General features: G+C 40.8%; 2 protein-coding genes across 5 annotated transcripts in view; both read right to left on the bottom strand.

Moving 5' to 3' along the window:
* Positions 1-5,825, bottom strand: part of LOC147205959 (FYVE, RhoGEF and PH domain-containing protein 4-like) — a 59,488-nt gene extending 53,663 nt beyond the window's left edge. Inside the window, exon 1 of the mRNA XM_086108260.1 lies at positions 5,540-5,825. Within this exon, the coding sequence (XP_085964386.1) occupies positions 5,540-5,633 (94 nt within the window). The 5' untranslated portion in view covers positions 5,634-5,825. The remainder of the gene's footprint in view (positions 1-5,539) is intronic.
* Positions 5,826-7,080: 1,255 nt separating this feature from the next.
* The window catches only part of bicd1a (bicaudal D homolog 1a), a 28,409-nt gene continuing 21,876 nt past the window's right edge, over positions 7,081-13,613 (bottom strand). The window contains exons 6-11 of one of the 4 annotated variants that reach the window (XM_086109556.1): positions 12,066-12,824; positions 11,292-11,443; positions 10,991-11,201; positions 10,457-10,515; positions 9,320-9,376; positions 7,081-8,796 (exon numbers count right to left, since the gene is read on the bottom strand). In XM_086109556.1, coding sequence (XP_085965682.1) covers positions 8,673-8,796; positions 9,320-9,376; positions 10,457-10,515; positions 10,991-11,201; positions 11,292-11,443; positions 12,066-12,824 — 1,362 coding nt within the window. In that variant the 3' untranslated portion in view covers positions 7,081-8,672. The remainder of the gene's footprint in view (positions 8,797-9,319; positions 9,377-10,456; positions 10,516-10,990; positions 11,202-11,291; positions 11,444-12,065; positions 12,825-13,613) is intronic. The other 3 variants (XR_015100743.1, XM_086109557.1, XM_086109559.1) reach the window with 3 other exon arrangements.

Below are 13,613 nucleotides of genomic sequence, written 5' to 3'. Positions count from 1 at the left end.
ACTGGGTGCCTTAGCCAAAATTATTTAGGTTCATTTGAATTTTGTAGTCACGTTTTCTCTGTACTGTCAGACTTTTGGGAACGCTTCATACGAATTAGACCAAATATGACTTCTCTGGCCAAGACAAAAGAATGTGAAACCTCAATTTTCACCATTAGATGCACAATGTTCCCATTCTTTGTTTTAACTCATTGGCTGATTACACTTTGTCATGTTCCATGATGTCTCCGTATTGATGTAGCTCATATCACCAATATCTATCACCAATCTAACTCCAGCCCCCACAGTGGAAAGCAATGCATTGTTTGCTCTTCTAAAATGAACTTGGCAAAGCTCAGCTACGCTGCTTTGTAGAAATATGTCATGTCGCACAAGACCGCAGTGTAGCCCACAAGATCTCAGTTCAGAAACCACCATGGGGATCCTTCGAAATAGAAAAGCACACCCCACATTTGTAGGATGATGTTGGTAACAGCGGTGGCGATGTGGACGCCCCATGAGGTGGATGGTAACCAGCTTCACTATTATAGCAATGGCTGAGAGGCTGCAAACATATATGATATCCATATTACACGAAAAATGTTGTGAGGCAGTTTTAAAAATATTTTGTTATTCTCTGTTTCTCGTATAAACCAACCCTGCCCACGCACGTACACGAGCGCACGCACGCCACGAACACAAACAAAAATGCTAGAACCTCTTGGGAAAGACTCAAAATATCAACTACTGTATAAGTAAATTCTAGATATAATCCTGAAATTCCAGAAGGAATGGTTTTATACAATGCAAATGGGCGTGGGGGGGGGGGGGGTTGACGAATGCAGATTTAACAGCCACATTGTGTGCGTGTACATTTCACGACGTGTCAAAAAGGACAACACAAGAGTAACTGGACTGGAAAAGAAATAAAAACAAAAATTCCTGCAAAATGTCCCGCCACAAGCTGTGACACGGACATAAATATCGCCGCATATCATTTAAAAAGAAGCGTGCAAAAATACCCCACCACAAGGATCAATCATGCTTGATGTGCGACAAGCAGATAAAAAGAGGAGCGAATAGAAACATTTGTCTGTAATTACCGCCACCTACTGGATTGTTTACAAATTACAGAGACAATTGCTGACAGTGTCTTATTTTGTTTCATGTGGCAATGTTCCCTGACCTTTAAATCACGGGAACACAAGCTCACTCTGGTTCACGGAGGAAATAATAATAACAATAATAATAATTATAATACTTTGACATATGATTGATTGCTGTACACGGCATTGGCATACAGTTCATAAATGTAATGTTGTGTTTGAGTAGTCATGAAGTGAACAGTGTTTGTCAGAAGTGAGTTAAAGCACTGAGAGGACAGCAGGAGCCTTCAGCTGAGGATGAATGAGTGTCACTCAGACCACAACAACAATGGCTGCCAACACAGTCTTGATTCATTTACTATAGTCCCACTGCTTGTATCCAGGCAGACACTAAACAAAAAGCTCCATTATTATACGCCGATTAGGTCGCCTTCAGAGCACCTCCAGCTCTACGACACTGCAAACTGCACTTACTATAAAGGACCAATGTAAATTACCTTCTTCATATACTGTATATTCATCATGCCACAAACCAAACACATTAGCATATGGAAAACATTCATTTAGACAGATCATCATGTTACCATTTGTTTTCTTAACCTAAAAAGGTAGTAAAAGAATTGATAATACAGTGATAGTTCTCTTTGAATAGTGCCAACACAGTTTTGAAATAATTTCAATTCTTAAAATATAAACTCTGAGGAACTTTTAGCCCAAAACATTATAACCACAAATATTTACTAATCTATCACCCAACCCTCAAAGGAAGAAACATTCTACTGTATGACACACATTTTACACCAAGTAACACCTAAAGAAATACTTTGCGCTCCAATTACTACCATTAAAATACAGAAATGTAGCAGGCCTAAGTGTTATTAAAAAAAGTAATGTTTTATTCCTAAAAAGTACATTTCATATTGTTTTAACATTGTATGTAAAATGATACAGTCTGTACATTAAGACTGTACTTAAGTATACGACATAAAAGTAGTGCTTGAATAATTGTTCACATAAAATCGCATGTCCATACTTTTTCTGGACAGCTTTTTCTGACTAGGTCCCACGGGTGTGCTTGATCCGATTCCAGCTGACTTTTGTGGGTTACACCCTGAACACATCGACAGGCCATTGCAGAGCACATATACTGTAGACCAGTATTTTTAAAAAATTTTTGAGTCAAGGCACACTTCTTTCATTGAAAAAATCTCACGGCACACCACGAGCTGAAAATGTGAAGAAAAAACCCCGCTTATTTTCACAATTAACATGTTATATTGTTACTATAAACGTTTTTAACATTGAAGAATGACGTAATAACAGCTTGAATTGGAATCAAATGAACACAAAGAAAAATGTATTTTATCATCTTTCATATTTATTGTTTCACCATCGTCCTGCATTTATGCGTCACAAATTCGCTTGTCGCTCATCGAAACACAAGGCAATTGGCTAGCTGTTGCTGCTCCTTAGCGGTATGGGAGGGTCCTACACGATTACTTTCTGGGCGATAGACTGCACAGGCATACAAATTGGATATTTTCCCGCGGCATACCTGGCAAAGTCTCGCGGCACACACGGGTTTTGAAAAACACTGCCTGAGACAAATCATTCACACTCGCAGTCTCACCGATGGATAATTTAGAGCCTTCAATTATCTGCGGGAGGCAACCAGAGTACCGGCAGAAAACCCATGCAGTCAAGAGCATAACATGCAATCTTCACACCGGAAGACCCAAGGTCAGATTTTACACAACCTCTGATCTGTGAAGCAAATGCGCTAACTAGTCATATCCCATATCAGTTAAGAAAACAAAAATTAATTTGTACTTTAAAAGTTCTCCAAGATGCAAATGTAAATGTTTTAGTTCCTAATAGTGAAATACAACTGAACTGTACTTGGGGCGTGATTCTGCGTACAACTCGTGGCATTAGTGCCACACTTTGAAAGTCAATGCGGTACACAAACCAATTACCCGTAATTCAAATCCACTGAGGCTGCTTTGTTCGGAATCATTCACTCATTCCCTACTATTGTTTTTTTTTTTTTAATATTGTGGACGGTGAAGTTCACTCAGTAGTTGACAAAAAAAAGTTTTCAAATACGACTCAATCATTCGATTCTGACATCATCATAAATACAACCCACTGATCAATGTCAGTTGGTCGATCGTCCAAAATAAATATTGAACAAACGAATGAATTACAAGAATATTATATTGTTTTAAGACGAGGGTAATATAAATACAATCAGAACACTTAATGGCCATGCTTGTTGCTCTATTTACCGTATATGAAAGATATTTTCAGGACACAATTCAAGAATTTGTCTCGTACAGAAAATCAAACCATATACCCAGAATCTTTTTTAGTGCAATAAATTGGGATGTACTCGATTTTCCAGAGACCATTGCTGTCCACTACTTTGTAAGAAGCATTATGGGATTATATCAAAGTCATAGGGAATTACCAATACTACACATTCAAACAACACAGCCTCTCATCAACTCCCTGAAAGGCACTTACCGGAAATATTTGTGGGCCATTTCAAACCGGATCAACAAGGCACAGAGAAAGGGTTCAATGTGAAGACTCATCCTGAGTCAGCACGAATGCAAATTAGAGGTGACAAATTACCTTCCTTTTTGGTTCACATCTTCTGCCCAAGTTTACTTAGGCAGGAACTCCATCAAAATAAGAGCAAATAAAAATTATATATTCATGAGTAGGGCTGCCCGGTATTCCAGTGCTTAGCACATAGACTTCACAGTGCAGAGGTACCGGGTTCAATTCCAGCTCCGGTCTCCCTGTGTGGAGTTTGCATGTTCTCCCCGGGCCTGCGTGGGTTTTCTCCGGGTACTTCGGTTTCCTCCCACATTCCAAAAACATGCTTGGCAGGCCGATTGAACACTCTAAATTGTCCCTAGGTGTGAGTGTGGGCGTAGATGGTTGTTTGTCTCTGTGTGCCCTGCGATTGGCTGGCGACCGATTCAGGGTGTCCCCGGCCTACTGCCCGAAGACAGCTGGGATAGGCTCCAGCACCCCCCGCAACCCTAGTGAGGATAAAGCGGTTCGGAAGATGAATGAATAAATATTCATGAGTCACTCCTTTCAGGACACCTTCAGAATCTAATAAAACCTAAGTTCAGTAGTAACATTCTGTCTCTATAAAGAAAATAATGCCCACTTTTGAAGGACAGCCATTATTCAGTCCTCATGTGTTTCGCTAATTGAAAGGATTGACTGGAACAAGCTTTGCTCTAACCAATCAGAGGACAGAAAAAAAATCCTATCACCAGATGGCGAGGAGATGAATTTGAAATCTGATAAGTTAAAGAGACTGTCTCATTGCTAACTGGGCATATTAGCCTGACATAACTCCACATAAAAGTTGAAATCTGATTAGACAACAACCAAAAAAAAATAACATCCACATGAACTGGAAGCAGTGCGGCTTTGGCAGCCGTTTTAATACCTAAATGCTCGTAGACTGGATAGGTGTTAAGAAATGTGTAATTCAGTTTTGAAGCAAAAAGAAGGTTTTAGATATTAATCATTTCGTTTGGACTGGGCAACACCGAGTTGCAGATACCTCTTTCTGTTGTTTCAACTCATCACAATTACATTACACACATATTGAAAGATATTATTCGAACTGATTTTGACTAGTCAGCAAGACATTGTAGAAATCTGTTAATTCTGTATAGTCAAACGTTGAAACAGGTTTGCCTTCGTGCTGCCATGAGAAAAATTACAAAATGAGGAGAATACACTGTTGGGAATAAAGTAAAGTAATTTTATGGGACAAATACTACAAATTGGGTTGTAGTTTTAAGTCAGTGGTTCTGTTCCTGTTTAGGCCAGCAGAGAGGGCCTTAGTTGCCCTGATCAGCTGCCACTTGTGTACTCTAAGCCAAGTAACCTCACTTATAACAGAGCAAAGTTCACATTACAAGTGCAGGCACTGTTCTCACTTGCATGTTTGCACATGCAGAGTGCGCATGCAGAATTGCCAGCTCAAACATGAGCTACTCCCTGCTAATTTACTTGCAGAAAGATTGATAGATGGAACTGGTTCAAAAAATTAAGCACTGCAAGAACCAGATTGCCGAACCCTAACTAATAATGAACACATCGAAGCACCGCACTGCACCTCTTTGTATGTTACACAGTTGAGAAAAAAACAAACAAACAAAAAAATAAATAAATACAACTGAGCCCTCCAGGTTGCAGATGCTGACACAACAGGCTGGAACTTGTATGCAAACATTCATACCTGCTCAGCGACAACAGTTGGTAGTGGTAAAATGTCCTGTTTGCTCACCCAAACGCATTCATTTTCACAACAGTGTCACAAACACCTCGTCATAGTCATAAACACAAGTCATCGTGTAGCAGAAAAGCAGAATTAAATAAATTGTCAGGAAAAAGAATAAGAAAAGCTCTCAGCTCACCCGTGTCTTCTCCATCCAGACTTTGTTGTTTCCTGCGAAAAGCGACTCTGCTAAAGCCCTCCATGCTTCTGTTTGACAAATGCCCCTCCAGCATCGAGACAGGCAAATTGCACTCATTTACAAGTAGCCACTGACACGTAAAAAAAAAAACCACAACAAAACAAAACAACAATAAAAAACTTGAAACTCTTCTTTAAAATGTTGTTCTTTTAATAAAGAAGGGGTGACGCGGTAGAAGCTCTGAATAAAAGGGAATAAAACATGCTGCGTTTGTACGAACGGAGGACAGTTGTATGAATGTGTCAGGTGTTTCAATGTCTACTCCCTTTAATGACGTAATCGCCAGCGAACGTGTCTGACTCCACCTACCGACTCCCCAACGTTGCACGTTTGTTGCTCGATTTGGCAACTCTGAAGACGACTCCAGCAACTTTACCCCGTCATCTACTGTTCTCACAAAATTAGCTCGTTTGGTTCAAAACTAATCGCAACTTTTAAAAAGTAAACGAAACCCTAAAATGCATGCACCCCCCCCCCCCCACCCCCGCCCCCGAAACGACAAGAAATAGTTTTCTCTGTCACACATTCTGAGAAGCACACATTGTCTGCCTTGCTACTAAAGTGCATTGTGAATTATGGTTTACAAGACATGGTAAAGATTTTTTTAATCTGCTATAGTTATTTGCCAACTATAAACTACAGTACTCTATTAGCAACACCGCCACCTAGAGGCTAGACGACTGAAGTGGCATATTGTACTGCATGTAAGATCGACCACAACTTTCAGTTGTTACTTCGTCACCGGTAATGCCATATTAAACTTCAATTTGGATTGCAAAGAAAATAAACGTTCTTCCCTCTGTCTTTGTGGAGAAATTCAAAAATGCTTTTTGGGTTTTTTTTTTAGATCAAACGTTGCAGTCTTGTAGAACTACATTGCACCCCACTAAGAGAATTGATGCGAGTTTTTAATTTAACTTTATTACGTGATAGGGCTAAAATTTACTAAATGTTCTCACTATAATGCCGTGAATTTCTACACGAATACTAAATGCAAACAACACATTAAATATTTAAATATGTTTTATTTAGCTTGTCGTAGACGTGTGCACATTTTGAGCATGACGTCAGATCCACTGTTGAAAGGACACTTTCGCTCCTCTTTCATCTAGAACCGCTTCAAAGAACAAAGCGTATGCAGGGAAGTGGCAAAGATTAACTGACTGTGTTTTGTTATCTGTTGTGTTATATTGTTTTATGTTTGTTATTTTTATGTTAAGAAACGTGCCTTGGGACTACGTACTGCTGAAAACTAACATTTATGCGAAGTCCGGCGCATTTACACTGTTGTGTTGATTAATGCGCACTGTCCCAATGAAATAAATATAATAATAAAAAAAAAAAAATCAATACCACTCTGAAAATAGTAAATAAATAAAGGGCACCTACATTGTATCTTGTTACATGTGCAGTACCTTATGTTGATGCTCAGTGCACATAAGAGTATTGTCAGTATTGTCATAAAATTGAAAGACACCACAAACTCGACAAATCTTTATTTCTGAAACCAATTAAATGCAGTTTTAATAAAGAGACGAGAAACAAAAAAAATCACTTGTAGTTTCAGCATTCGGCTATTTTATTCTAAAACCAGGTTTACCATTTTTAGTCTCTCTCCTTCTATCCTGCTATATTGTGCAAATAGATCAAGACACGGTGCTCACAAGTGAACCAGCAGGAGTACAGATATTCCGAAATGCACAGATACAACAAGAAACAAACAGTCTGTTCAGGGATGCATGTTCAAACATTGTAATGGCTTTCGTTCAACCGTATCATTCGTATCCCATTAGAACGTCAGCATTGAGTGGACACATCATGCTCAACACGGTACGAGGTTCCAAAAATAATAGAAACGAGGACTCGCGTTAAAAAGACAACCAATCCGAGTTAGTTGTCAGATTGGAACTGTTATGTTTGGTGTTGTCACTTTGAGAAACAACTTTCTTCATAAAGATCCTTTTCAACCTACTCTTAGTGTCTTCACGATGAAGGAAGTAGGAACCACAGTTTTACTGCAGGTAGAGAGTTTATGATGGGTTTGACTGTACTTTATATTGCTGTGATGCATAGTGCTCAGTTGTGCTTGGACAGTACTGCATACTGTGTGAAGGAAGCATTTCAACAAAGATAGTTTGCCATCATCATCACAATGTGTTACAAGAGGGCAAATGAGGACAATTCACATTCAAGTTCATGATACAATTTGTGTCAAAATTTAAATTAATGTCCATATATTCCCAATAACTACTCTGTGTAAAACTTTTGATTGATTTTGTAACCCTAATTACTACATAAAACACAAGAGGACCTCTCAGAAGACACATTACTTGTTTTAAGTTAGACATGAAAAAAAAAATAATGGTGACAGTAAAGAGGCACACTTTGTTAAATTACTGTTGACACTTTTTTTTTAAAGGAAGCAGTCTGGTCCCCACATGGTCACACACACACAAAATCTCAGGCCAGCAGCCCTGATCTCAAAACATACTAATCTCACTCAGTCTCTGAAGAGAACTGAGCCGAGCACGGATATAGTAACATCCCTTGAGCCGAGCACGGATATAGTAACATCCCTTGAGGCTTCTCTAAAATAAAAGAAACCTAGCAATAAAAATCTCACATTTGCAAAAAAACAAAACAAAAACAAAAAAACTGCATACAAATGCACACATCCAAAGAAATACTAGTGAGGTTAGGATGATCCTACAATTTCCACCATGACCACCACAAGAAATTCTTTAACACTGATAAAATCTCCCTTTTAATACTGTGTTCTTTGGGTTTGTTTTAAAATTCAGTCACAGTTGAGGAATGACCAGCCAAGAGAAAAACGCCATTTCAATATGAATAAATATCTAATAAATAAATCATCACCATTATTCAGAATGCATACGAATAGGGGCAAAGAGTCATGTGATTTGTCTCATTTTTGTGCACCTGTCTCTCGTGACACAGGGAACCAGTGGGCCAGGAAAGCACCTCTGGGTCAAAACATCCAGTGACATCTTCATAGGGCTTCAAGGAGCTGCATAGGAACACCGCTCCCAGTCGACAGCCGATATGTACTGGGCTAGGTGCCAGGTGGCTTGGGTTGGTGGGTCAGGCAGTCACGAAGGTCAAAAGAGGAGAAAAGACGACTCCTACCGCTGGACAAAACTGTTTTGTGTTCTTGAAGGTCAGCACAAAATTTAGGACTGAAAGAATGGATAAACACAAACAGTGAAAATACATGTGGTTGGAAGGCTGTACAACAAGGAATAGACAGCATTTTCTTTGGCGGATGAAGAGATCCAAATCACACAGGTTTCCTGCATAAAAAAATCAATGACGGAACTGAAATGCCACTCAGCGAAAGGTGGAAACATTTAACTACGTAAATATTTACAGCTAGTGCTCAATTAACTAACTAAACCAACCTAACAGGTCTGAAGTCAATACCCCTTAGACCTGCACAAATTGTCGAGTAGAATCTGGGAGAAACAAATGGCCTCTTTCAGGGGTGGCCAACCCACGGCTCGTGAGCCGCATGAGGCTCCCGGGCTTTCACACAATTGTCGAAAACGCCTCGGCGATGGGGCTGCCATTATAACATCGGTGCTTAATACATAGAACATACTACGTCAGCCTATCACCAACCAATCAGATGACCGAATCACCGCTCATGCGCAGACAACGGCGCTAAGTGCTAAGTGCTAAGCTAGTCAGTGAATTAATTACCTGTTTTTAAGGCAGGGTTCCCAATACGTCGATCGCAATCGACCAAGAGCCAGCAGACTGGTCCCAAGTCGGTGGGAGGAGGAAATGGAGAAAAAAAAAAGATTTGTGTGTTTGTGTCTTTAGGTTTCATTTATGTTCGGCGCTTAGGCTGTTGCTCGTCGTGGCGTGCATGTATATGTGTGCGAGTGCATGGTCGTGTGTGTGTGTGTGTGTGTTCGTATGCTTGCACGTGCGTGATCGGGTCGATCGTGGGAGGTTGGTCACTGCAAAAGTCGATCTTTGGCCAAAAAAGTGTGCGTGTGCGTGTGTGTGTGTGTGGCTCTTTGCAGTAACACAGTAAAAAAAAATGGCTCTTAGTCTCTGACTGGTTGGCCACCCCTGGCCTATTTTCTAAAGGTAAATGTTTCCATTCAGACAATCATAATTCCTTATTGTTCTTCTCTGTCCAACTTAATTCAGCTGCCAGGCTAGCTTTACTCCACGACGACCGTGCAAACAAAAAAACAGGGCTGGAATTATTCACACAATCCTCGCAAAGGCAGGAAAAAAAAGGTCCAATGATGTTTATCCAATGATCCTCAAAGGAGAACATTACAATACCAAAACAGGGTTGGAAACCAAGGTTGACCACCATGCCTGAAGAACAGTCAGCGGCTGCCATGACAGACAGAGTGCTGTAGATCAGGGGTCACCAACACAGTGTCCACTGGCACCAGGTAGTGCTGGAGGACCACATCATTAGCATGTGGACCTGTGGTAAAAATAATCTAAAATTGGGGCACTGGAATTTCTTAGGAATTTCTTGAAGTGATCACTTCAAAATGTAAACCCCTGTAGAGATTTTGACAAGTGTTGTATACCGATAAACAATTTCCTACCTTGTTAGATCATTGTTGATCATTATTGTGGGGAATCATGAACATGATTAATATCTTCACATAGGTAGATTGCTAATAATAATCGCACATAAGATCATGTAATTTAATTGGCAAGTGTATGGTTTCAGAATTCTCAATCAAACTTTTAGCACGTCACATCAACCAGTAACCAGGAAATAGTTCCGGTAACCCCTGCTCTAGATAGAAAGAGAACTATGGTACAGCATGTTACCAGTATGCAAAGGAAATTCCCTCTCACCTTAGCTGTGTGGGGAGTGACGATACTGAGGCAGCAGGCTGCTGACAATCTACAAGAAACTGATACATTAGACACATACACGCAGTGGTGATGCTCACGGTTTAGACAAAACAAGGAGAGCGTTAGTGTAAAATATCATAGCAGGAAAGACACTGCCATCTTGTGATTAACAATGTGCATGTGCATGGATGAAGCGGGATGCTTGTGTCTTTATTTCAATGATTTTCTTTTTGATACACCTGAAGGTTAAAAGTATTCCACGAAGAAACTTGTAAATGCAATATCGGATAAGTAAGTTCTAATGGTGCTAATTAAAACAGGATGGAGTACTTAAAATGGTGTTCCAGGATTGAAAATTGCAGTATCATACTGCAGTTTATAGCTTTTGTCGAAAGGGGGCACTGCATACTCCCAAAACATACCGAAAAAACATTCTGTGGTCATTTTCACTTAGTTTTAATTGTCTCTACCTCGTGTGTTATTAAATGTGTTTGAATGATCACACTTCATCTGAGTAAATTCTGTGCCACTTACTTTTGGTGGGCTGCTTTTTATCTTGGGCACTTTAGCGCCGCGACCACGATGGATCTGCTCATGGTCAAACTCCAGATCTTCCAGCCGTTGGGTCAAGGCCAGTTTCTGCTGGATGGCCATACGGAGGAGAGAGTTTAATGTCTTCTTTTCATCCTCCGCTGCTGCAAGTTGCCTCTGCATCTCATCCAGCTGGGTAACATATTCATCACATCTGCAAAGACAACAAAACAGACTTACCGCGATGTTTCTTCAAACCAAAGAAAAAAAAAAGATTTGCACCAACGACTGCTATTGCCCTCACCTGGTAGCAAACATTGCTCTGAGGGAGGAGAAGGTGGCGGCGTCTTCTTTGAGGGCCTTCAGCTCGTTCCTCAGCTTCATCATCGTCTCTGTCACCATCGCCTTTTCATTTTCATACTTGCTCTTCAGATTGGCCAGTGCTACCTCTGCTGTCTGCAATGCGGACAGTCACCTTTGAGTAAGTCGTGTCTTATAGAACGCACATTACAGCACCATCAGGCGTACGGGGAATCCAATTTCACGTAATTGTTCTGAAATGTATTACTCGTTTGCTACAAATAGCATATCTTTGTTCATCTATCCAGTGATTGAGACAAGATTGTAATTTTATATATTTAAATTGTATATACCTGTATATGTATGTACACTTTTTTTCATTCTACTGTAAAATATTTGAATTGTGTCCTGAAGCAAATGAGGCAAGATGAAGAGCACGACCTGGGTGCAACCAACAGAACTGCGGGTGATTCTGTGTCAACTGTTTTTTGGTCTAAATATGATCAACGTGATGATCTACATTCTACACCTAAGCACCATTCAAAAATATTCGGAGAAATACAGTACTGGTATAGAAACAGGAGTTGTGAACATTCAGAGACAGCATCTCACAAATGAACTTCAAGATATCAAACAACACTGTAAGAAGCTATGCACAGCTTACAAATCAAAGACAGCCAACCAATTATCATGGCTCATTAAAAAGATAATTGATGCCCATCTAAGTTTCATTTCTTTTTGTGGTGTTTTCAAGTTCTAAAGAGACTTGGCTTCTTACCTGTTTGTTGGCCTTCAAAACCAGTCTGAGTGTGGCTATCTGCTCTCTTTTGGTACTAAGAAGCGACTTGAGCTTCAGAATTTCCTCCAGACACAATTCTTTGTCTTTATCGAGCGTGGGTGCAAGCTCTCTGGCTGCAGCTCTCTGCCTGGACAACTGCAGGGAGCGGTCAACAGCCCTCTGCAGGTGCTTGATCTGGTCTCTAATAATGGCGTTCAAGTTGTAGATATTCATGGGCTCCTTCCGCAGGTCTCCCCCTGCCTCGGAGGGCACCGGTGATGGGCAAGGGGACATGCTGGTCACAGGCGAGCTGGTGGTGTTGCGGGTGGGGCTACCGTGGTGGATGGGAGAGTCCGCTGCATTGGTTGTTGTGTCACTGTGTTGGGAATCTTTGGACGGGGAGTTCATGGGACTTCGCTGAGCCTCGGAAGAACAGAGTGCCGAAACCGCAGCCAGGCGTCGAGCTAGGCGGGGTGAAAGTAAAGCCCGGGGGTCTTCAGAGCCTTTGAGGCTGCCGTTACGTGTGACTCTACTCTGCCGGTAATAGTCGAGCATGACGCGGTTGGGTGTCTCATTATTGCACAGGCACACATGGTGGTAGAGCTGTGCAAGCTCCTCGCTGAAGGTCACCAGCTCGTCCTGGGCCGTGTTCAGAAGGAGCTGACTCTCTGCGGCAGTGCTCACAGCAGCACGTAGCTCCGCCTCCAAGCTCACCGCCCTCTCACGGCCTTCTCGTAAACTGTTCTCCAAATGGGTTACCTGAATAGAACATTAATTGTGATTAACTGGAGGCAATAAAATATGATGCAATTAATACAAGAATAAAAAGTATACAGAACCAGTCAAAACTCTGGATACATTTCTCATGATATTCAATGACAGTTTGTAATCCGCATGTCATCACGAGTGCAAACTTTTCCATTCATTTGGGCATCAGACACTGGCAGAGAATAAATCCGGCACCACCATCCGACGTTACCAGTCCATATTGTCCATATTGTCGTGATAGAAAATGTAACTAAAGTGCATTGAATATTCTCATTTGCCAAATGACATTATTAAAGTGCAGGGCCAGGCAAAATGATCTGACACATTTGTAGATTAAATAAAAGGCAAAGAAAGTAAAGAAAGAAAAAAGTGAGCAGGAGCAGTATTGTGTAATTTTTTTCAAATGGAGTGTCACGTGAGAGTGCTTGAGAGCTAAAATAGTTTGCAGTGACAAAAAAAAAAAACCCCACCAAAACAGAATTCTTTTAAGTGAAGTCTTTGCGTCTTGTGAGAAAAATTTTGAATAAAAAGACATCGGAAAGTGAGAGAGAAAAGAGTGTCTTGTCACATATCCATCCATTCATTTTCTAATCCGCTTATCCTCACAGGGATTGTGGGGCATGCTGGAGCCCATCACAGCGTTCTTCGGGCAGTAGGCGGGGGACACTCTGAACTGGTTACCAACCAACCGTAGGGCACACGTGTTGGTCTCAACAAAAATTCACGCTCACAATTACACCTAGGGACAATTTGGATGCATGTTTTTTTTTTGTGGGAGGA

This window comes from Hippocampus guttulatus, chromosome 4, assembly GCF_054856545.1.
Source record: "Hippocampus guttulatus isolate MCC_2025c chromosome 4, RoL_Hgut_1.0, whole genome shotgun sequence".
NCBI classification, from domain to species: Eukaryota; Metazoa; Chordata; class Actinopteri; order Syngnathiformes; family Syngnathidae; genus Hippocampus; species Hippocampus guttulatus.
This window is presented reverse-complemented; position numbering and strand designations above follow the sequence as displayed.